General features: G+C 50.6%; 1 protein-coding gene across 1 annotated transcript in view; it reads right to left on the minus strand.

The window, feature by feature from the left end:
* The window catches only part of CACNA1B (calcium voltage-gated channel subunit alpha1 B), a 508,111-nt gene that overhangs the window by 222,986 nt on the left and 261,241 nt on the right, over positions 1–23,884 (minus strand). The window contains exon 7 of the mRNA XM_054007857.1: positions 19,505–19,608. Coding sequence (XP_053863832.1) covers positions 19,505–19,608 — 104 coding nt within the window. The remainder of the gene's footprint in view (positions 1–19,504; positions 19,609–23,884) is intronic.

Here is a 23,884-nt window from a genome sequence, read left to right on the forward strand (position 1 = left end):
TTGTAGTTAATAAACTTGTTTTACTGTTTTATCTAATCCAGAGTGTTAAAGTTGAAGTGTCTGGATAACTATTTAAAATAATAAACTGTCATATTATTCCCTTAAAGGAATCATGGACTGAATATATCTGTACTTTCCAGGAGAGGGCTGGGCAGTAGACAACACACATTCCTGGGGGAAGATCTGGGACTGGGGACATGCTCGGGTCACCCTGAAGTATAACCAAGGCTGGTGAGAGCCAGGGTGTAGCTGGCAGGCAGGAGTTACCCACAGACACTCAGGGTGTAGCTTGCATGCTGGCAGGTTGTTTGTGAGCGTCCCAGGTGGGAGCTACTACAGCAAAGCATTGTAAGGCACCCAGCGTTGCATATCGGGGTGACGCAGCCCCCCACTAGTTTGGATTGTGCCCCGGTATGTCACATAGGATCCAGCCTAGTTTGTTCTGGGGCAATGAATTACTGACGGGCCTAACCTTGGGGGTGTTCAGTCTGCTTCTCTGCTCAGGGAATGCGGTGACACTCCAACCCTTTCCCCATGGCCTGACAGTGACTGTGTCTCCATCATCAAAAGCATCCACACATAAACAGGAACACTTGGCTAGACTTGGAGGGAGCCGGTTCCTTAGACTTCTCTGGCTCATTCAGCTGCCCTGTGGGGTGGGAGAAGAGGAACGGTGGGTTTTGCTTAGCCTTCCCTTTCATTCTGTGGCCATCTTGCTTCTGATGAAGAAAGCCATTCCAGGGTGGGATGTGCCACATGTCTAAAGACAGCAGTGTCACAGCTGCATGGGTTACCAAGACCCCATAAGAACACAAAAACGGCCATCTTGAGTCAGACCAATGGTCCATCTACACAGCATCTTGTCTTCGGCCAGACTGCAGTCGGTACATCCCTCCATGGTTATCAATCCCTGCCAGCCCATGGAGTGCTTGTTCCTGAGGCTGCTCCATCTTGAACTCGGCCTCCTTTGTTGCAACATGCTGCTTCTCAGGTGGTTGTCAGCTCGTGATGCTGCATCTGCCAGCCCACCCTTTCTGCAGCAAGCTCAGGTTCTCCCCTCCTGCAAATCCCAGCTACAAAGTCCTTCAAAGCTCCTGCAGCTCGTCTCACCAGGAATCCGATCTTGTTAATGTTCTTATGCTTCCCTCAGTAACCACATTAGTGTTACTATGTTTATGAGAAGCGGATCCTTGCTCCAGGGGAAGAATTTATTCTGCAGGTTCACATCTCTGCTGTGTCTTCCTGGAGCACAGTAAATCCATTGCAACATACAATCCCTCCCGGCTGCAGCAAAAAGCAGCCACTTTGTGATTCTGTTTATACAACTAAAAGACATATGGACACCAACCTTCAGTGACTCTAACCAGGGCCGACTCCAGGGTTTTGGCTGCCCCAAGAAGCCTAACAAAGCAAAACAAAACAAAAAAGAAACAAAAAGCTGCGATCGCGATCTGCAGCGGCAATTCGGTGGGAGGTCCTTTGCTCCGAGCGGGAGTGAGGGACCATCCGCCGAATTGCCGCCGAACAGCTGGACGTGCCGCCCCTCTCCGAAGTGGCCGCCCCAAGCACCTGCTTGGTACGCTGGTGCCTGGTGCCAGCCCTGACTCTAACATCCATTTAATCACTGCTAACCTGCCCTAGGAGAGACAAAAAGCAATGAGCGTGCCCTAAGGGGAAAAGAAAAGAAAAGAAAAGAAAAGAAAAGAAAAGAAAAGAAGTTAGAAGACAGGGGACCAATCCTGTAAAGTGCAAAGCATTGCCAAATGCAGATGAATTTGCAAATGCAAATGGCATTCCATGCTGAGTATCTGTCAATCCCATTGACTTCTAAGGATGCTTAGGAATGGGTCCAGGAATTAAAATGGAGAGTGGTTAGGCAGCCATGAAGAGGAGGTAGAAAAAGACAGTGAAAAAAGAGGCAGGGGATTTGAGATACAGTAGCAAAGCTCAGGCCCTGAGCAGGGTTAAACGTAGGCTTTCTTTCCTTTGATTCCTGCCTTGTTTAGCTCCAGATGGATGTATTTTCAGTGGGGAAGTGTCACTTGAAACAGGGCCAGCATCCCTTTGAACTCTTTTGGAAGCTGAATAATTCAGGTAGCCGCCCACCACCTCACCCTGCGATGTGGCAGACCTCCGAGAGCCTGAAATGGTAGGTCAGGGAGACGTCTGCAAGAGAACAGAGACCCCCGTCGGGCCAACCTTCGCATGTCCCAGCATGCCGGCCACAGCCCGACCACCTCAAAGATGCCAACCTTTGGTATTGCTCAGAAAATCTGCTCTGTGTAAAGAACAAAGGCAGACTCAGCAGCAGCTGCATTATTCATACCAGCAGATCGGAGCCACAGGGGTGGGGGAGGGATGGGCGAGGCGAGGAGAGAACATCTTTCTCTTCAATGCACTAACCAGAGCAGCTGCTGAGAGGTTACAAATGCAGGTAGAAAATAAAATGAAATTTGTCTTTTAAAAAAAAACAAAGGCAAGTAAATCTGGGGAGAAATAATCGGAAGCCTATATATGGTGGGAGGGGAGAGAGACGTAGGCAGCTGCAAGTCAAGAGAGATCCAGGAGTGACAATGGGCCACAAATTAGAGAGGAGTTTGGAATGCATCATGGTAACAGCACAGGCCAACACAATTTGAGGCTGCATGCACAGAGCAGGAAAGACACAAGTCCATGGCTATCTGGCTCCGGTGTGACCATGTGGGGAATACTGTTTTTGTCGGGTGACCAGACAGCAAGTGTGAAAAATCGGGATGGGGGAGGGGGGTAATAGGCACCTATAGAAGAAAAAGCCCCAAATATCGGGACTGTCCCTATAAAATAGGGACATCTGGTCATCCTATGTTTTTGGCACCTTGCTACCAAAAAGATATAAACAAAGTGAAGAGAGATCAGTGAAGACTGAAGGACACAAATGTATCTTAGGTACGTATATGCCTGCTCCCCCCTTCCCAATTAGATATTACTATCTGAGTACTTCACTACTTTTAACACATTTAATCTTAACAATAGCCTTGTGAGGTAAGGTAGCACTATTACCCCCATTTCACAGATGGAGAATCGAGGCACAGACAGGCTAAGCAATTTGCCCGTGGTCATGCACGAAGTCTGTAGCAGAGCAGAAAATTGAACAGAGTCTTTCCAAATCCCTGGCTAGCAGCATAACCACTGGGCCATCCTTCCTTTCTGTTTAGGAGGGAAAGAATTAAAGGAAATGGCTTGGAAGGGAGGTGGTCACAATCTACGGGTGCAAGAAGGGTGTACACACCAAGAACAAGGAGGAATTGTTTAGAGCAATACAAGGGGGTGTAACTGGGCTGGGATGAGATGAGATAAAATTAGGGAAGTGGAACATTTGGCAAAACATCACCAGGAAACTTCTAATACAACTGAGACAGCTTTGGCTGCAGCACCGCCTCCCACGGGAAGGGCCAGCTGCCCTGTCACTTTGGACGTATCAAACTGGAGAGCAGGCTCTGAGAGCCATGGAGAAGGGAGGGTATGTGTCTGCTCTCATGTGCCTTCCTTAGGAGCTGTGCATAGCTGGTGCCTTTCAGCGTCATTCCTGGACATTCCCCTCTGAACGGAAGCAATTGCAGGGATGGCGTAACAGAACCAGCAACCACGGCGCCCGACGCTGGGACAAGGCGGCACATCAACGCCAGCGCATGGAGCTGTGCGCCCGTTGCAGGCACTGCTGCGCTAGCGGCATAGATCGGACCTGCTGATGGGGTTTGCACGGGGAGGTGCACAGCTGTTGGGAGGAGAGGAGGGCATGCTGTCATCCCTGGCCATGGAGCAATTCTGTGGCTGCTACTGCACTGTGGAGAATACACCTGATGGATCCTCCTGGCAGTGGCTATACCCGCTATGTCGCTGCTCTAGCCCATCCCTCATCACGCTAGGCTGACTGTCCCTGGGGAGGGTGTGGGAGCGCCCCTTCTGCCTACAGGTAGCCTGTGGTGTAACGACGATGGTGCCTAAAGTAGATCAGCTCAGCTGGTTGAGCCCCCATAGCCTCGTGAACCTGGTGCGACTGCACCACTTGCACCATTGTAGCTACGCCCCTGAACGTAGCCCCCACGGAGCTCAGCTTTGCAGTGCACTGGGGCTGCAGCCTCCCTGTTCAGGCTCTCCCCATCTCGGCCACCTCCGACACACAGCAGAACCATGCCAGCACTGCTGTGTGCACAGCTTTCTGCAGCCCCTGCTTGGCCCAGCAGCGTTGACACTAATGGAAAAGTGTTAGCACCAGTAAACCGATGGGCTCGAGAGCCACACAGGGAGCAGATGCCCCGAGTGAGAAGGTGCCTTTTTTCAGCATCGGTTTCTGGAGCATAAAGGCACTTGTGTAACGACACCAGCATCTGAGCCAGAAGATTAAATCGCCAACATTTAACCATATGCTTCGAGGAAGCATGAGGGCGGGGTAAGATTTGATGATGATGCAGATGACAGAGCACATTGCTGCAGATCTGCCCTCAGTGCTCCCACTCGCTACATGAAATCCCCAGCATGCCCAGTGCTATCCAAGCCCGTCTGGCCTTCGGGCTGGCGTCTGGCTGTGTCATGCTGTGCATGGGAGAGACAGCCTCCCCCCGCCCCCGTTGCTTCCTGACTGGACTCAGAGACGGGGCTCCCTGGAGGGCAGGAGAAGCCCAGCTGGCAAAGACACCAGCCCTTGCTAATAGCTGCCATTTATCTCGGGAAAGGCCAAGGTCTAGGCTTGATCAATCCTGCACAGCCAGAGCTGCTGCTGCTGTTGCTTCCCCCTCATCACTTGCACAGAGGAAAACATAGCTCTCCTCGGCTAGCTGAAAAGGGAGGAAAGCATCAACGGGAGAGCGATGCTCACAATCAATCCAGGCTTTGCCACCATTTCTCTCTCTTGAGCATGGAGTGAACCAAACATGAATCAAGCAGAGAAAGCGCCATGTAGTCCCAGAGCCGGGGAAGCCGAAAGGCCCAGAGACAAACCCTTGAATGCCCTTGCAGCCTCTTTGTCTTTACAGCAGTTTCCATTTTATTTTCCTGGTCCAGGAAGTAGCGCTGCCGATCCCATGTCAGCGCAGCTCTGAGGCAGGGGGCTTGGGGACAGCAGCCTCATTTACCCCCCAGTGTCAAGGACCATTTTCAACAGAGCCAGAAAATGAGAAGTCGTTTGGAGGGATGCTGTAACTAGATCCAGCAACTCTCCAGCCCAGTGGGGAAGGACAGCCCCATGCAGCTTAACCTAATCTGGACTCCCATTGGTTCATACACTACAGGCTCTATCTTCTACCTCACTCCCAACAGGGTTACGTGTGTAAAAAACAGAGTGAGTGAATGACAGACAGCTCCGGATACCCTTTAGTGCAGTGGTTCTCAACCAGGGGTACGCATATCCGTGGGGGTACACAGGGTCAGTCAATGGCCTAGTGGATAAAGCCCTAGGCTGGGATGTAGGAGATGTGAGTTCCAGTCCCAGTTCTGATTGGGGGGATAATTCAGTGGTTTGAGCTACTGGCCTGCTAAACTAGGGTTGCCATCCATCCGTATTTCCCCGGACATGTCTGGCTTTTGCGTCTTTAAATAGCCGTCCGGGAGGAATTGGTAACAAGGTTTAAAGGTCCGGGATTTTTCCTCCTCCCCTCCCTCCCTCCCTCCCTCCCATGCAGAGTGCGGCCTCGCTGATTGGGCGGCTGGGCATGATTGAGCCGCTACCATTGGCCTCGAGCAGCCAGAGCCTCTCCCCCACCCCCACATGCAGCCCGGAGTAACAACAAAAACAATCCCCCCAGGCAGCGTGTTTTGCCTACACGTGGAGCCAGCAGGCATGGGCGTGGTAAGGGGAGTCCTGGGACGCAGTCAGGGAGCAGGGGGAGGGTTGTGGGTCGGGAGTTCGGGGGGGGGTGGCCTGTCAGGGGGCAGGGAGTGGTTGGATGGGGCGTGGGAGTCCCGGGGGCCTGTCTGGGGGTGGGGGTGTGAATATGGGGTGGGGGGGATGCGGGTTATATTCTTTTGTGGTGCCCGAGCTCCAGCAATATCCAGGGCCAGGGGCCCTGTTCCAGTAGGGTTACCATACGTCCAGATTTTCCCGGACACGTCCGGCTTTTTGGTCCTCAAATCCCTGTGCGGGAGGAATTTCCAAAAAGCAGGACATGTCCAGGAAAATAGGGAGGCATGGTAAGGGGACCACCCCCTCCCCGGGCTCCAACTTTCCGGGGCCACGCGGCTGCTGTTCGTTCTCCCCAGCTGGGCAGCCGGACTCGGGAGCAGCCGAGCATATGGTGCTCTGCGGCTGCGGATCTGGCGCCCAGGACGTGAACCCCCTGAGCCCGGGTCTGCTGCGGGGACCCAGCTGGTGCAATCCTGCGGGCGGCCCCGGAGTGGGGGCAGCAGGCCGCAGCCCCCCCCCGTCCTGCTCAGGTCCCGCAGGGGAACAAACGGGGCTGGGGTGCCGATACCTCCACCCCAGGGCCACTGCAGGACTGCAGCACCAGCTGGGCAGCCAGCCCAGACACGACTGACCAGGGGCTGGGCGCAGCATGCACGCTGCTGGGTCCCCGCAACAGGCCCGGGCTCGGGGGGTTTGGGCCCGGGCACCAGAGCCGCAGCCGCCAAGCGCCATGGCCGCTTCCTCCCCCCGCGGCAGTGGGAGCTGCAGCAGCGGCTGCTCCCGAGTCCAGCTGCCCAGGTGGGGAGAACAGCCACCGCCTGGCCCCCGCGGGCTGTCCCCCTACTCTCCCTCCAGGTACTGCCCGAGTCCTGCCTGCTCGGGGCCAGGCTGGACTCTCACTCACCCCGGCCCCGCGCTCCCCCTGCGTCTCCCGGGCCTCCCTCCAGCGCTTGCGGAGGGAGGAGGAATGTTGGGGGGGCGGTTGGCTTTTTGTTTTTTGTTCTGCTGCCTTTTTTTCCCCCCTCTGGTCACCCTGGGGGGCGGAGTTGGGGCAGGGCCGGGAGCGGGGAAGGGGCGGAGTTGGAGCGGGGCCGAAGCCCCGTGGAGTGTCCTCTTTTCTCAGGATTGAAATATGGTAACCCCATGCTAAACCCAGGGTTGGGAGTTCAATCCTTGAGGGGGCCATTTAGGGATCTGGGGCAAAATCAGTACTTGGTCCTGCTAGTGAAGGCAGAGGGCTGGACTCAATGACCTTCAAGGTCCCTTCCAGTTCTATGAGATAGGTATATCTCCATATATTCTGTATTCCAGGGGCACATCAACTCATCTAGATATTTGCCTAGTTTTACAACAGAGCTACAGAAAAGGCACTAGCAAACTCAGAACAAACTAAAATTTCATACAGACACTGACTTGTTTATACTGCTCTATATACTACACACTGAAAGGCAAGTACAAGATATATATTCCAATTGATTTGTTTTCTAATTACATGGTAAAAATGAGAAAGTCAGCAATTTTTCAGTAACAGTGTGGCTGTGACGCTTTTGTATTTTTATGTCTGATTTTGTAAGCAAAGAGTTTTTAAATAAGGTAAAACTTGGGGTGTGCCAGACAGATCAGACTCCTGAAAGGGGCACAGGAGTCTGGAAAGTTTGAGAGCTGCTGTTTTCGTGGACCACACACAGAAGTAGGGACCAGCTACCTCAGCTGCAAACTAAGGGTCACTGAGCTCAAGTGGGAGAGGCCTGTACTTTGGACCAGAACATGGGCGGCGTATCATAGGCTGGGGGAAGCTGAGCCTCCCCATACAGCCCAGTGTGGCCTTGCCCACGCCCCGCTCATCTGGCGCTCCAGGGCTGGGGGCGCTGGGACCACGCTGCCCGCCTGGCGCTCCAGGGCTGGGATCGGGGGCGCTGGGACCGCACTGCCCAGCGCTCCAGGGCTGGGATCGGGGGTGCTGGGACCGCGCTGCCTGCCCGGTGCTGGGATGGGGGCCGCTGGGACCGCGCTGCCCGCCCAGCGCTCCAGGGCTGGGATGGGGGGCGCTGGGACCGTGCTGCCCGCCCGGTGCTGGGATGGGGGGCACTGGGACCGCGGTGCCTGCCCAGCGCTGGGATGGGGGGCGCTGGGACCGCACTGCCCGCCCGGTGCTCCAGGGCTGGGATGGGGGGCGCTGGGACCGTGCTGCCCGCCCAGCGCTGAGATGGGGGGGCGCAGGGACCGCACTGCCCACCCGGCGCTCCAGGGCTGGGATGAGGGGTGCTGGGACCCAAGGGCCAGTTCACCCACCGCCCATGGACCCAGAAGTTCTGCTCTCACCTCTGCAGGGACCACGTGGGAGCACGTAGCCTCTCTGCTGTTTACAGCAGTGGGTCTACAGCCTATCCTGAAGGATGATCCCTCACTCTCACAGACCTTGGGAGACAGGCCAGTCCTCGTGTACAGACAGCCCCCCAACCTGAAGCAAATACTCACCAGCAACTACACGCCACACAACAAAAACACCAACCCAGGAACCTATTCCTGCAACAAAGCCCGTTGCCAACTCTGTCCACATATCTATTCAAGGGACACCATCATAGGACCTAACCACATCAGCCACACCATCAGGGGCTCATTCACCTGCACATCTACCAATGTGATATAAGCCATCATGTGCCAGCAATGCCCCTCTGTCATGTACATTGGCCAAACCAGACAGTCTCTACGCAAAAGAATAAATGGACAAATCTGATATCAGGAATTATAACATTCAAAAACCAGTACGAGAACACTTCAACCTCCCTGGTCACTCAATAACTGACCTAAAAGTGGCAATTCTTCAACAACAAAAACTTCAAAAACAGATTCCAACGTGAAACTGCAGAACTGGAATTAATTTGCAAACTGGACACTATCAAATTAGGCCTGAATAAAGACTGGGAGTGGTTGGATCATTACAAAACCTAAACCTAATTTCTCCCATACTAATTTCCCCCTACTGTTACTCTTACCTTCTTGTCAACTGTTTGAAATGGGCCACTCTCATTACCACTACAAAAGTTATTTTTCCTCCCTTGGTATCCTGCTGTTAATTGAATTGACTCGTTAGACTGACCTCACACTTGGTAAGGCAACTCCCATCTTTTCATGTATTTATACCTGCTCCTGTATTTTCCACTCCATGCATCTGATGAAGTGGGTTCTAGCTCATGAAAGCTTAATACATTTGTTAGCCTCTAAGGTGCCACAAGGACTCCTCGTTGTTTTTGCTAATACAGACTAACACGGCTACCCCTCTGAAGCAGTGGGCTTGTGACCCAAGTGGGGTGGCGCTGGGAAAGACAGGAGAGTCAACACATCTTGGACTCTGTCTGCAGTTCTAATGTGGAGCAGAAGGTAGGCTAAGCCCCACATTAAAGATCACCCAGAGGAAGAGAGCAGGAATCTGAAATTGATGCAAGATACGTTTATCACACTGACATCCCTTTCCATTATGCAACATTTCTGAGGAAAATAATTGATATCAGCCAAAGTGAGATCGCAGTAGGTAAGCGTGGGATGGAAATAAATCTGGGTGGAAACTGAGCGATTGTCCCTCATAATGAGGAAAGAGAAGGACAGGGGAATTTTTTGCCATTATGATACATTAATTAGCCTTTCACTCTACTCCAGTCTCTGCATCTCTCACAAGCTGAAGTTTTATGATCTCAATCTAGCAGAATCCTCTGAAAGGGAAAAACCTGTCACGAAACTTAGCAAATCGAGCCACTAAGACAGACGGCTCAATGAGGTTTGAACGGAGCTGGGCGCTCCCAGCCAATAGGCTGCACTAATCAGCACTGAAGCCACGGTTCCCCAACACACCAGGGTAAGGAATGAAAAGCAGAATCCCCTGGGGATGCTGTAAGAGATGGGAAGCAATGATAATCTAGGACACACTGCCTCAGCACTGAGAAAACAGCAGCCGCCAGCAGGAGGATGTATTGAAAGTTCAGTTCAGACGACACCGTGATAGGGCGGAACCTGCTCAAAATGAGCTGTGGCAGGAGAGGTTTAAGATGCGTTGTTACAGTGAACCAGGAAAGCTGCAGTAGCTCTTCCAGGACAATCAACAGCTGCTAGTTCAAGCCAGAGACGAGCTCTCCAAATCCACTGAAATCCATTAAGCCTGGCACCTTGAAGCCAGAGTCATGCTCGGTGTGGAGAGATAGCGAGCAGTACTCCCCCTGCAGAAGGAGGCTCCCTGCCAGGCCGCTCAGAGCCAGTGCTGTCGATCTGGCTGTGGCAGAGCACACAACACGCTTGGGGTGTTAAATATAGACAACATCAGCAGCCTTGCTTATCCCTGCACACAGCCGGTCTAGACAGTGCACAGGTATGTCTCCACCAGGACAAATAGATGCTAGCTACCATCTTGGTGCATCGCCACACTTCCTGGTTGCAGCTGGGACCTGAGGCCCCAAAAAAGCTGTTCCTGCTTCTTGGTTGGGCTGGGAATACCCCCAGGGCCACCATCAGTGTTGTGGAAAAGCTCGTTTTCAGGAAGTGGCCAGCACCATCCTTCGCACTCAAGAGGTTCAGATGTAAAAGCATCCAGGGTTTTGGAGGTACACCCAGAGTGAGCCACTTGCAACTACTCACTCCCCTCCCAGCAATGCTGAACGTGGTCTGAAAAGACTGCTGGTGCGGGGTGTCTCATCACCCCCACATCTGCCCAGCAATTAATTCTGCACCTCAGCCCCCAAATCAATCCAGTCCCCACATCAATTCTGCCCCCTCCAGCCCCTCTTCAGTTCTGCCAGTCCTTCAGCCTCACCTCTTCCCCTTCTGGGTTCTTTCCATGTTTGGGGGGGTGTGGAGCTGCACGGGTTCCCTCTTCCCCTCCCCAGGCCCAGTGTTGCCGGGAGAGAGAGGGGAAGTGGGGGGTAGAGGAGCTGTCAGTCATTGCTCACAGAGCTTCTGCTGAAGCTCTGATTGGCTGCTTGCCCCACTGGCCCACCTCATAGGGAAGAGCAGCCAATCAGAGGGGGGATTTCCCCCAGGCGGCAACCCAGTTCAGTGTACCCCCACTTTGACCCAGCACACTATAAGTGCTGCCCCACAGACCAGCCCTATGCGCTGCTCCTATGGGAGGAATGCTGGCAGATGCTGGTGAGGGAAGGCTGGATTGCGGGCAGCCTGGAGGAGACTCAGGAGGGCCTGAGAGCTGGATAGAGACACACCTTGATGCTGGGAGGGGGACCAGCTTTAGGCCACAGCAGGAGGACACAGAATTGCAGCCTGCTGCCAAGAGGATGGAGTACAAGGTTATAACTAGACCTGGTTACCGTGTATATCCCTGGACTGCCCCCAGGGGCAGAGTTAGGAACTATGGGCTGGTCTCCTGTTCGTGTTAAAAAACAGCCATGCCTAGCTTAACTGCCCCATTGATTCCTGGTAGGATCCTTTTATCAATTTGAGGCACACGAGTGTTTTGGGTTTCAGTGTCTGTATCCACACAGTGCTGGAGCCTGAAGAGCCCAGTGGTTGCAGGACCTCTAGCCCTCACGTCTGATCTCACAGCCTACCCTTAGCACACTACCAACCATGTAGGGGACCACAGCCCTCCGAGTGTTGTCAGTCACAGTAGGGAGAACACTTTACAGACATCCACACGGCAGCCCCTGAAATACTCTATGAAGGGTTTAATAACTAGCTAGGGCAGACCGCCTTTCAGCAGGCTGAATAAAACAGTTAAAGCATGATCAGATTAGTGCCAATGTGGATGCAAATAAACTAAAACTGTTCAGCTAGGCCCTCTGCGACTGCCCCACAGTGCATTAGCGGCCTTGTGGAATCTCCTAGAAGGCACTGCTTCTGGGAGCTAAGGTGGGGATTGTGGGATAGGTACCCAGAGGGCACTGCAACGGAAACAGTTTAGGACAGTACTACTATGGATGTAGGACAAAACGTAAACTGATTCAGTCAGGCTAGTCTGGACACACGGGCCTGTTTGTGGTTACATTGGATCAGTACAACCAGTCCAGTTCGTTAGTGTAAACAAAACCTGAGATACTCCTACTTTGGCTGGGCTCGCTGAAAGGTGCCTGGGAAACAGTGGTCGGGTTGTTAATTTGGTTTCTTTGAGGTAAACATTTTCTTCTTTACAAGGCTTTTGCTGTCTGTGTAACTGAAGAGTGCATGCGGACACCTTAAGCCAGTTTGATGCGTTTGCTAGGGCACGGATGACTGGGTTGATGGATGGATGGCCAAACACACACTGTATCTGTCCAACTTGATCAAGTACACCGTCCACTGATGTTTATGAGTGGGAGGGTTAGCCCAGTAAAACAGATGCCAGCCAGGTGAATTATTGGCATTGGTCATCTCTGAAGGGCGTCTCACCTACTCATGCTTAGCTAGAAGGATAGTGCCTGTGATGTGGGATATTGGTATAGGTAAGGGAGGAAAGGAAGGAAGGGGAGTGGAGACCCCCAGGGGTTCAAAAGGAACATAGAAGACACCCTGTGAGGGGAAAAAATTATGGCAACTCATTGCAGAGCGAAGAAGGGATGGGCATGCGCTGAATTTGAGAGGAACATCTAGCACTGAGGTCTACTAGTCTTACTCCTCCCTGACCAATGGTTCCAAAGGATAATGGCATGCAACCTCCGAAAACCCAAAGTGAAGAACACGACTGCACACAGCTGTCACAATATGGTGAGTACGCAGCTTTGTTCCGGCTGCAGAGACTTGCGCTTTGTCTACACTAGCAAAATTAGGGCCTTGATTTCAGCAACTGCTAGAATTCGGCTGCACGAGTCTTTAAGCCACTAATGTAGACATGAAAACCCATGCCATGGGGCTAAAACATCCTACCCTTGTCTTGAGCAGTGGTGCAGCTGCATTACCACTGGAAAACGGGTTCTTAGTTTGTCCTTATAGACTCACCCTTAATGTTACAGTGAATCGATATGACAAGGGTATGTCTACACTACAATCTGGAGAACATGTGTAAGCATATCCGAGCTAGCTTTGAGCGAGCCAGCTCCCTAAAAATTGCATCGTAGCCACAGTGGCATGTGCTCCTTTGGAAAATCTGCCCACTTATTTTGGTGTCTCAAAGGGAGCTGAGCTCTTTTGACCATCTGACCAATGATATTTGCATTGGGGAAGAGAAAACAGCCACCCGCTTCAGCGATGAGCATCAGATGAAAGAGAGCAGAAAGCTGAGAAGGTCATTCTGAGAGGGTATTTAAATATTAACTGATTACAAGAGCGCCGGCAGCATTTTGATCAGCATGCATGGGGTGTTGGTGGGCCACGCCGTACAGCAGGGAGAGCCTAATTTAATCTGAATGACAGAGCCAACATGCTTTAAATGACATCTTTAGCCATATACTCAAGGGACATCATCATGTCAAGTGTGGTCTGATGTTTAGGGTTATTTTTATATCACAATTTTACTAACACCTAAGAGCCAAACGTTTTTCTCCAGTTTTTTGTTGTTGGTTGTTTATTTTACTTTAATTTCCACTGGAAATGATGGGGATGGAGGGGTTATGTGGCCTTCCTTTTCAAATAAATACCACACCTGCAGTGTTTGCAACCCAGACATTGCCAGGTTTAACTAGTACATGAGAACCAGGAAGCAAAACAGGCTAGTTTATTTGCATTGCCCACCAAGAGAGGAAAAGAAACAAAACTCCCAGCATAGAGAAGGGACAGGAGCATGGTAAAGAGAGCCCACGTGCGAAGCCCTGTCTACATTAGAGAACTGTGCACTGGTATTATATTATTGACACTCCACTTCAGTGAAAAGCCCTAATGTAAACACACTGCACTCATGTAAAACAGGGTTTACCAATTCTCTCAGTAACTTGGGTATAAACCCAGCTTTACATGGGTACAGGGCTTCTAAATGAGTCTAACTAGTGGTGCAGATCTCTCTAAAGTAGACGGGACCGAAAACATAGCTTTGCCCGGTACTCAGACGCTATATAGCAATGAGTGCAGTATAAATGGCTAGCAAGAGAAATTCCTAGATAAATGGTGAAAAGTAATTTGATTTTTTTTATTACTGCTCTTTTCATAATCTCCAGTGCTACTGGGAATGTAGGTAATTTCATTTGTGTTTAAAGTGATTTATTATTATTGATGATGGTTTTTGAGATGATGGCATCTCTTTAAACAGGTCAGAAATCTATAGCATTTCCCTTGCCACTCTGAGAAAGGGGCCTAATCCAGGCATCAGAGAGGAATTAGTTAAAACCTAATCACAGTGATGAATACCCAAGAGTTATTTTGTTAAAAGTCTGTTCCATGTCTTTCCATGTCACCAACGGTGGCAAGTGGAAGCTATACATGCAACTAGAAATCGAATTTTTTTAAAAAGCCATATACGTGCCAATGTAGTTTGCAAGGTTAAGGTTGTGACACTCTGTACCTGGGGGAACACCCTACACCCCCATGTTCATCCTTATAATATGATTGTGTGGTATCCAATGCAAAGTTTGTCATGTCGGGTGTCTTTGGAAGGCTCATGATGCACTGAGCATTGTTGTTATAGGAATGTTATATGTTGTAATGTCATGTATATAGTTATAAGGCTGAAAATGTGTCCTCATGGCTTAAAATAAACCCAGGCAAAAACTCTCCAAGAGCAGAGGGGCAGTTCACACCTCATCAGGGCATGTATGGGACAAACCCAGCCCAGCCTCACAGGAACAAAGGACGCTGGCCTAGGCAACAACAAAGGATCTGTTGGACTCCCTTCCCTTGGTCAGTTTGGAACTACGATGAGGTAATGCTCACCTGACTCTGAAGGGGGGGGGGGGGCAAAGCCAAGAGGGAAGACAGAATATGATAAAAGGGAGAGATGTTTGCCATGCTCTTCCTCTCTCTTCCACCTCCGTCTACAGACATCACCACCAAGAGACTGAAGTGCTGATCAAAGGGGAGATCCTGGCTGAAGAGCAACCAGCCAGCCTGGGGTGAGAAGCATCTAAGTTTGTGAGGACACTGAAAGTGTTAAGATCAGCTTAGAATGCATTTTGCTTTTATTTAATTTGACCAAATCTGACTTCTTGTGCTTTGACTTATAATCACTTAAAATCTATCTTTGTAGTTAATACATTTGTTTGTTTATTCTACCTGAAGCAGTGCATTTAGTTTGAAGCGGGTCAGAAATGCCCCTTGGGATAACAAGCCTGGTACATATCAATTTCTTTGTTCAACTGACGAACTCATATAAAGCTTACAGCGTCCAGCGGGTATAAGTGGACACTGTAAGATGGAGGTTCCTACGGTTGTGTCTGGGACTGGAGATATTGGCTAGTGTCATTCGGTTGCACAATCCAAGCAGTGGTGGCCAAAAGTGCCCACTGGGAGCAGCTTACATGCCAGAGGCTGTGCGTGAACATCCCCGGAGTGGGGGGTTCTCACAGCAGAGCAGGGAAAGGCTGGCTCCCAGAGCCAAGGATTGGAGTGGCCTGGCAGATCACCGGTCCAGATAGCACCAGGGGAACGTCACAAAGGTGTTGGATGTATATCATCACCTGAATAACACTCATGAGAGGAGGGATGGTATATTGATTACGGGGCTGACCTACGACTTGCGAGACCAGCCTTCCATTCCTCACTCTGCTTCAGACATTTTGTGTGACCTCGAGCAAGCCAGCTAGCCTTTCTGTGCTTCAGTTCCTCAGGCAGTGCTGCGATCCGCATTGTACGCCCTATCTCCCAGGAGCCTACGTAATGAGATAATGATAATGGGGGCCAGATAAAGACTGAAGACATGATTTTGGAGTGAACCCTTTTGGTGCTGGTCCCACTAGCCCCCCAGCCCCAAATTCATGTGTGCCTCTGCTTTACAGGAAGCTGGTATGTAGCTGGGGCTGGCCATGGCCGAGGGGGTTAGTGTCTGCTGGGTGCAGCCGGCACACTGAGCAGCTGTACTGCAGATTAATAGAAAGTCCTTGGGTGAAATCCTACCCCATCGAAGTCAATGGGAGTTCTGTCATAGCCTTGACTTGGGTCATGATTTCACCCTTTGGCTCTCTCTTTTAATGATCAAATGCTCTGCAGGCAACAACTCTTCACACGAAATACAGGGTTTTTCCTATCATTTTAGCAGAAACACATTTCTTTGAAGTGATGCTCCAGAGCCCTCTCCCAGAGAAGGTAACAGCACTGGTCACTGCCTGCAGGAATGCAAGGCTTCGTCATCAGCACGTCTAAAATTAATCACAGTAACTTGCCATTTTCTACTATACTTTTCTTTGTCACCATAATATTTAGTACCTTCCAGCAGTGCGGTAAGCAACGTGGCTAACGTCGGCCACAGGTGGTTGGATCTTTCTCTTAGTCTCTCCTCAGGGGATCTTCCTCGTGAAGCTCTTTACAAATCTTAATTAACTGAGTCTTTCCCTGTGACGTGAGTATTATTTCCCCATAATACAGATGGGGAAACTGAGGCACAGAGTGGCAAAGTAACTTGCCCGAGGTCAGAAAAAGCATGTGGCCGAGCCAGAAACAGATCTCTCAAGTCCTTGCTTTGGTCACAAGATCACCCTGGAGTCCAAACGTAAGGGAACAGGAGCCTGCAACTTTTCTTCATTATTAATTATTATTATTATCAAGCAACATCTTATTAACCAAGCTGGCCTGAGACACTGGGGAACCATGCAGGTGAATTATGCAAACACTAAACCACCCCCAGCTCCAGCCACTGCACAAGTGCTTTCGGTACGATATCACATGGGTATGGACAAGAGCTTCCCCTTTGCCAACTCCTCTGAGATCAGACGATGCCTGATCAATGGCCCTGACAGAACATCATTACCCCTAACACTCATCTAGGAACGAAGGGGAAGCAAAGCTCTTTAGCTGGCCAGACACCGGCCTGCTCTCTAACTAGGGCCAGCCCTAGACCAAATGGCGCTCCAGGCAAGAAGCATCTTTGGACCCTCCCGCTCCATTTGTTAAACTTTTGAATGCCTTATGCGTTAGTGCATCTGTCGCCCATTTCATGACTTTGATGCACGATTTGCATGCGTGATTTATCACTATCATATAAGAGGATAAATTTGCACACTAGGATCTGTAAATCTGTATTTATTCATGCCATATATAAGCAAGCCTGGAAGGTTCCATGAGATTCTACAAAGATCCAGAACATTCTAGGTTAGTGAAAAAATGAATCCACATACGGAATACCTGAAACATTTTACTTCAAACATTCTATTTTCCCTTTTGTCATTAACAACAAAACCAGTGCCCTGAGCCTGGCGCCCCACAAGCCTGGCACCCCAGGCAGTCGCCTGGATCACCTGCCCCTAAATCCGACCCTGTCTGTGACCTTCTGAAACAACTTATGCCAGCTGTACCCTCCCTGCCCCAAGGCAGCGTTCCTGATCCTCACACAAAGCCGCTCCCTACTTTTCCCCCACACCTGCTTTGAACACAGGAGGATCTGTGGATATTGAGGCTCTTTTAAAAATACTAGGCATGGATCTGTTCTTTGAAGAACGTTTTATTTCCCTGGCTACATAAGACAGAGAAAGAGCAAAGGCTCCAATATTAAAGGGCTTTTACATCTGAACAGCATTAACCTTTTCCTGCTGCACACTCTTCTCGTTACCAGAAGGGCAATCAGCAAACAAGGGATCGTTATGCCAGGGGCTGAGAACCATGCTGAGAGAGATAAATCTAGGTGCACATACACAAGACCAATACTGGTTTATCGGAGGGGCTCTGGCACCCAGTTGCACACACTGTAAGAACTTGTGTACTATTGAGATGGGTCTAGATGATAAACCCAGATCCAAACATCCACAGGTGCTGGGGACACTCAGGTTAGGATCTGAATTTAGCAGCTCTCTCTCTCTCTCTCTCTCTCTCATGGGCCAAACCAAAGTCTCACATCCAAACTTAATGAACCCCTGGCTCAGTGTTCCCAACTTCATGCATTAAAATAATCTGAGTCTACACACACACACCCCAAACCAGGTGATTGGCTTAAACATCATGAAATTTAAAAAAAAAATAAAGCTGAGTTATTTTTATTTGCCTTCTGGTTTTTGAGCCTTTACATTCCACATTTTCAAGCTTGCCTCCTTAACTACAAAGGCTAGAAATTTACTTTCACTTTTTAAATGGAAGCGGACATTCTCCTGTAATCACAGGACTCCAGGAGCTGAGGCGTGGCAGGTGGGGCTGCTCCATAATGCCCCCTCTAGGGCCAACCCCTACCTTAATCCATTAGATTTGGCCACCTGCTTGGAGCAGATCGGTGTCACTCTCTCAACATTTAGATAACAAAATAAACTCAGGATTTGGCTGTCTGCACTTTTATGCAAAGAAGCCAAACTTCAAATGTAAACACTTAGTTGCAGCACTCGAAGGCAAGGGCCTGGCCCAGCCGGTGGGGTCCAGGACTAGCATTGAGCAACACCTCCTCTGTTCCAGTCTCCCTCATCTCTCTCCTGAGAAGAAGCCGGTAAGCCTTCTTAACTGGTCTGCTGGCTCTTGATTGGTCTGCATTTCCTCCAGGCCCTTCTAGACCTTCGGAGGACTGTCTTGCTGGTAGCCTACTCTGAGTGGATTTTCCTTGAGCAGACAGGTGTCAGGGAGCCAATGGCTCCAGCAGGGGGCAGAAAAGGCCAGATAAACCCCATCACATGGGTCTTTAAGAAAAACACAAAATATTGCAAGACATGAAATAGAATCATAAGAGCTGGCAACACTGGGGTTTTATACAAACTGGTTACGTCTACACTGCACAAATGGCAGCGTACAGAGCGCATTCACTACATGCCCCCCTAGCATGGGTAAAAATAGCAGTGTAGGCAAGTAAAGACACCCCTGAACCCCCAACCTCTATGCCCTACGCGGCTCTCTAAACACCCAAGCAGTGTCTCCTCCATCTAGGCAGTGTAGTGACCCGCCCGCTCCCACTGCCAGAGCCTTTCCCCACTGCCTTTCCCCAGGCAGAACCTTCACTGACACCTGTAGCTATACACCACAGCATGGACACAGCCTGCTTTTCACTGCAACGTGTAGCTATGCATACCCTACACGCGGCCCCAAGTTGTGTGTGGTGTAGACGTAGCCACAGATACCATAGTGGATGTCACCCAAGGCACAAGCCCCTACCACTGCAGGAGCTGACAAGCTAGCTCCATCATCTTGGAGGAAGTCACAGGCTGTCACCATCACTGGAGCCCGTCACTAGAGGGAAATATATCCAAATGCATTACAAACACATCCTCGCATGCTTAATTTTAAGCATCAGAATAGTCTCATTGACTTTAGTGGGGCTCCTCATCTGCTTACAGTTCAGCACTTGAGTAAGTATTCGCTAGACAAGGCCTAAGTCAGTATATTCCATGAAACTCCCGTAACCCTGGCAACTGAAGTCACATTTGACAATTCAGGACCATCTTGGTTACTGACTTTTCACCCGCCCTGCTGGTGTTCTCAGGTTACAGCTGTGTGGTGGCCTCCCAGGGGCTCACTAAAGGGGGTAGGTAGGGAGTGAAACCAAAGCAATGGGCCGAGTCTGTTGTGTCACCCTCCCGTCCCAGTCCCTGCCCACCCCACGCTGAAGCTGTTATTGCCCCGCACGTCCAGGTGGAGACGGACAAGTCATTGGCGCCTTACCCTGATAAGACGCCCAGCACCAGGTTGAGCATGAAGAAAGAGCCAATGATGATGAGAGGGATGAAGTAAAGCCAGTTCCAGGTATTTCCTGCGGCATCATTGGTCTGGAAATAGAGAAGGGGAGAAAGAAAAGCAATTTTTTATCAGTCCCCAGAAAAGCAAACATCTATTATTGCAGGGCAATGGATCCTTCCTTTAGACTCCCTATAGACTGTGCCAATATTAATTAGCATTGTTACATGTGCAGCAACTGAACTGAGGACTGAAATCCCAGGAACAGAATGAAGCAAATTTGGGTCTCACTGTACTGTGCATGAGGTGTCCACATCACAAAACTGCCACCAACTCCAGCAAGAATAGCAGTCTCTGATTGAAAGGACCCTAGGACCAGGCCCCTCCAACCTCAGGATGGCCTGTCCGCATTCCTTCCCGACACACACTTTCAGATATCCAATCCAGTCATCCACCTTGTTACAAATATAGCCCCTCCATTCCAAACTCCCTGCCTAAGATCTGAGCTACCATGTGCTTACATCTGTGTTGTGCTTACATCTGAACCAAGACACAAAGCACATAAGGGAGATGCAGTCTTCTTTTTGTGTGTGTTGCAATTAATACAGCACATGGCGGCATGCCCAGAATTCACACACACACACCAAACAGAAAATGAGGAAAACGGTCGGCAAAACAAATAAGGTGAATGTATCCTTTAGCATGATGCCAACTTCGCATCTGCTTATCCCGCACTTTGGAAGTCTGTCATCGAAACCAGTATCTAAAACTTTCTGAGTCAGCAACTGTGCGTATTGGAGGTGGGTGCGGGGGAAGAGACCGGGTTTTAGTTTCTGACAAAGTTTCTGCATTCTTTAACCACAAGGGAGCTCTTCCAGTAATTGCAGAAAAGTAAAATGCCATGTGGCCACTACCCAAGCCAAGTGCCTTGGAGAGTTCAGATTCTTCTCTTGTGGAAGAAAAATGCAGCAACTTTTGAATCAGCTGATTTGAAGACTATCGTTCCTCCATCCCCAATACAGGCCTGAAATGCCTGATAGACTGCAAACAGAACTTGGCAAATACTGCAGGAAAATACTTGTGAGCACTGGCTTGAACGAAATCCATTAACTCACTTTGACAGAGTCTTTTATTCACAATGTGTCATGCCTTATATTCACCATTCCCCAACATTTGTGCAAGTGAAATTTTGCTCACAACTGTATTCACACAGGAAGAGGAAGTGTCACAAATGCATTGACAAGTATTTGAACTACATGCATTCTTGAAGCCATCTTGAAAGCTCCTCGTGTTGTTTGGGAGTCATCCAATCAGGGAGCAAAAACAAATACCATGTGACTTAGATGACCAGTTATACGGTATCAATTACAGATAACAAACACTTGAAGTATTAATTGTGGCAAATAGCTCATGAGTCACCGCTGGAGTATACATTGACACTAACCATTCCTCGAATGACTGAGACGAAGGAGCAGATTCATGAGGAACGTTTCTCTGAATAACTAATGTATTTATAAATATCTACGGCAGCTGACGCGTGATTCGCCAACAATAAGAGGGGCTAACAAATTGTGCCTGCCAGCATTTCATGCTGTCCTAGTTAGAAACCTCTGAAAAGAAAGAAAGAAAGAAAGAAAGAAAGAAAGAAAGAAAGAAAGAAAGAAAGAAAGAAAGAAAGAAAGAAAGAAAAGGCACAAAGAGACTAAAGGAGGGAAAATAGGTTGTCCCACACCCGGTCCATCCTCTGCTCCCACAAAATACTTTATAAAAAAAAAAAAGCCACCACCAATATATTTCAGCCTTCCCCCATCCTATATTTTTCCTTCTTTTGCAGTTTTTTCTGTCTTTCTGTTCTCTTCTTTCCTCCTGCTCTTAGTTTCCCTCCCTTCCACTCTTCTTCTCCTTTTCTGCCCTGCCCTTTCTCCACACGAGGATGAAGTGTGAGTACTGATGTCACCCTTCATGCCCCTTTCCCCAGGTGCTCTGCCTCCGCTGATAGTGTTGATGCTCAGTGGTAAGCCAATGGTGAGTGTGTGCTACAGGTGCCCCTCCATGTCTGATCCACAAAGGAGATGAGTCTGTTACAGCACCAGGGAGCGAACCAGGGTCTGTTTGCTCAAGCTTGAGTGGCATAGGCTCATTCAATTCCCACTCTGTTGGCTAACACAGCAGCACATGGATGGAACGCTCCCTCAATGGCAGACCACATTTACCAACACTGGGAACTGCAGTCTGATACTGGGAACCGCCCTGATCAGGCTGATGGGACAAAGGGGTCTAGAAAAGGTCAAAGGGGGAACACAGAGGAAGGGCATAGACGGGAGAAGAGAATTCATATAAACATGCACTGCTTTATAGGTTAAAATGTTGCCAAGTGATCATTTGTTTATCATTTACTTATTCATCTGAAGCCCAAACTTGGTGACCGATGCATGATTCAATTCCGTGATCAAAGTCTTTAGAACAGAATGGGCAGAAAGGTGTCTCATTGAACACCTTCCTTTGAGCGTCTGCAGGGTCGCCTTATGTTTGGGGCAGGCAAGGCATGTTTTTCGCATGCACAAAGGGGTCAAGGTGCAGGCAGCATTCAGCAGGAAGGGAGAAGGGGCCATAGGAATCTTCTTGGGCGGGGGGAGAGGTCTTGTGTCCATACAAGAGGGGGATCTTTTTTTCACAGCCCTAAAACTTGTGTCTGGACACAGCTTACGGCTCCAATCCTGCCCTAGCGAGATGCTTTCGTGAATCAACCCGTGAGCTGCCAGGAAAAAGGAACTGCCAACCCTGGGCAGCAGAGCCCTGCAGCCGTATCATGACATGCTGAGCCGCAGAGGGCAGTGCTCCAGGAGCGGAGCGGCTGGGCTGGACTCCCACATCCCGACTCCAGTCCTGCTCATTAAGCGGGGGAAGCCAAGAGATCAAATCAATTTTTATGCTTCCAGTTAATGCTTGGCTGACTGCTGCTCAATCCCAATCGCAGGACTAACCGGATAGGGAAGGGAGGGAAATAAAACACTTTTAATGAGGTGACAGCCTTGTATCAAGATGCAGAAGGCGCTTACGGGCAGCTCCCAGCAGCTTCAGAACTGCTGCACTCACAGCAGTCACAATAGTGAGTTGGCACTTTACAAGCCCCCATGTCTATCCAGACAAGGATTTATACATGACCCCCCATCACCACCGTATCTGCGCACCTCACGATCTTTCAGACGTTTATCCCTACAGCCAGAGCTGGGGGAAACTTTTCATTTGAATTTGCCACAATCAAGACGCTTTGGAAATTCAGGTCAAATCGGAGGAGTACTTTCGGCTGAATAAGCAATGAGGAGTTAGGGCAGGATTGTACTTGGGTGGCTAGCCCAACTCACCACCCATGCCACTACAGCAGGGGCGGGCACACTTTTTGGCCTGAGGGCCGCATCGGGTTTCCAAAATTGTATGGCAGGCCGGTTAGCGGAGGCTGTTCCTCCCCAAACAGCCAGGCGTGGCCCAGCCCTCGCCCCCTATCTGACCCCTCCTGCTTCTCGCCCCGACGGCCCCCCAGGACCCCTGCCCCATACAACCACCCTGTTCCCCGCCCTCTGACCACCCCACCCCCTATCCACAGCCCCGCCCCTGACCACCACCCTGAATTCCCCTGCCCTCTATCCAACCCCCCCTGCTCTCTGCCTGCCCCCGGAACCCCTGCCCCTGCCTGCCCCCTGCTGCCCCATCCAACCCCCATCTCCTTCCTGACTGCCCCCCCCCGGGACCCCTGCCCCTATATTCAACCCCCCTGTTCCCTGCCCTTCGACCTCCCCGCCCCTATCCACACCCCCTCCCCCCGACCACCACCCCCAACTCCCCTCCCCTCTATCCAACCACCCCACTCCCTGCCCCCTTACTGTGCTGCCTGGAGCACCAGTGGCTGGCGGCACTACAGCCGCACCGCCCGGTTGGAGCCAGCCACACCACCGCCGCTGCCACCGCGCAGCACAGAGACCGGGTCAGGCCGGGCTCTGCAGCTGCGCTGCCCCAGGAGCTCACAGCCCCACAGCCCAGAGCATCGTGCTGGCGGTAGAGCAAGCTGAGGCTGTGTGTGTGGGGGGAACTGCCGGAGAGGAGCTGGGGACTAGCCTCCCGGACCAGGAGCTCAGGGGCCGGGCAGGAGGGTCCCATGAGCCGTATGTGGGCCAGGGCCATAGTTTGCCCACCTCTGCACTACAGCCACGTTGCTCGTAAGCACTAGCTCGAGCGGAACCAGCATGTGTACATCTACCTGAGCTGGGAATCACACCTCCCAGATTAGGGATGGACAAACTACGGCCCGAGGACCGCATCCGGCCCTCCAGACATTTTAATCCGGCCCTCGAGCTCGCTCCGGGGAGTGGG

The sequence above is a fragment of the Malaclemys terrapin genome, chromosome 17, assembly GCF_027887155.1.
Source record: "Malaclemys terrapin pileata isolate rMalTer1 chromosome 17, rMalTer1.hap1, whole genome shotgun sequence".
NCBI lineage: Eukaryota > Metazoa > Chordata > Testudines > Emydidae > Malaclemys > Malaclemys terrapin.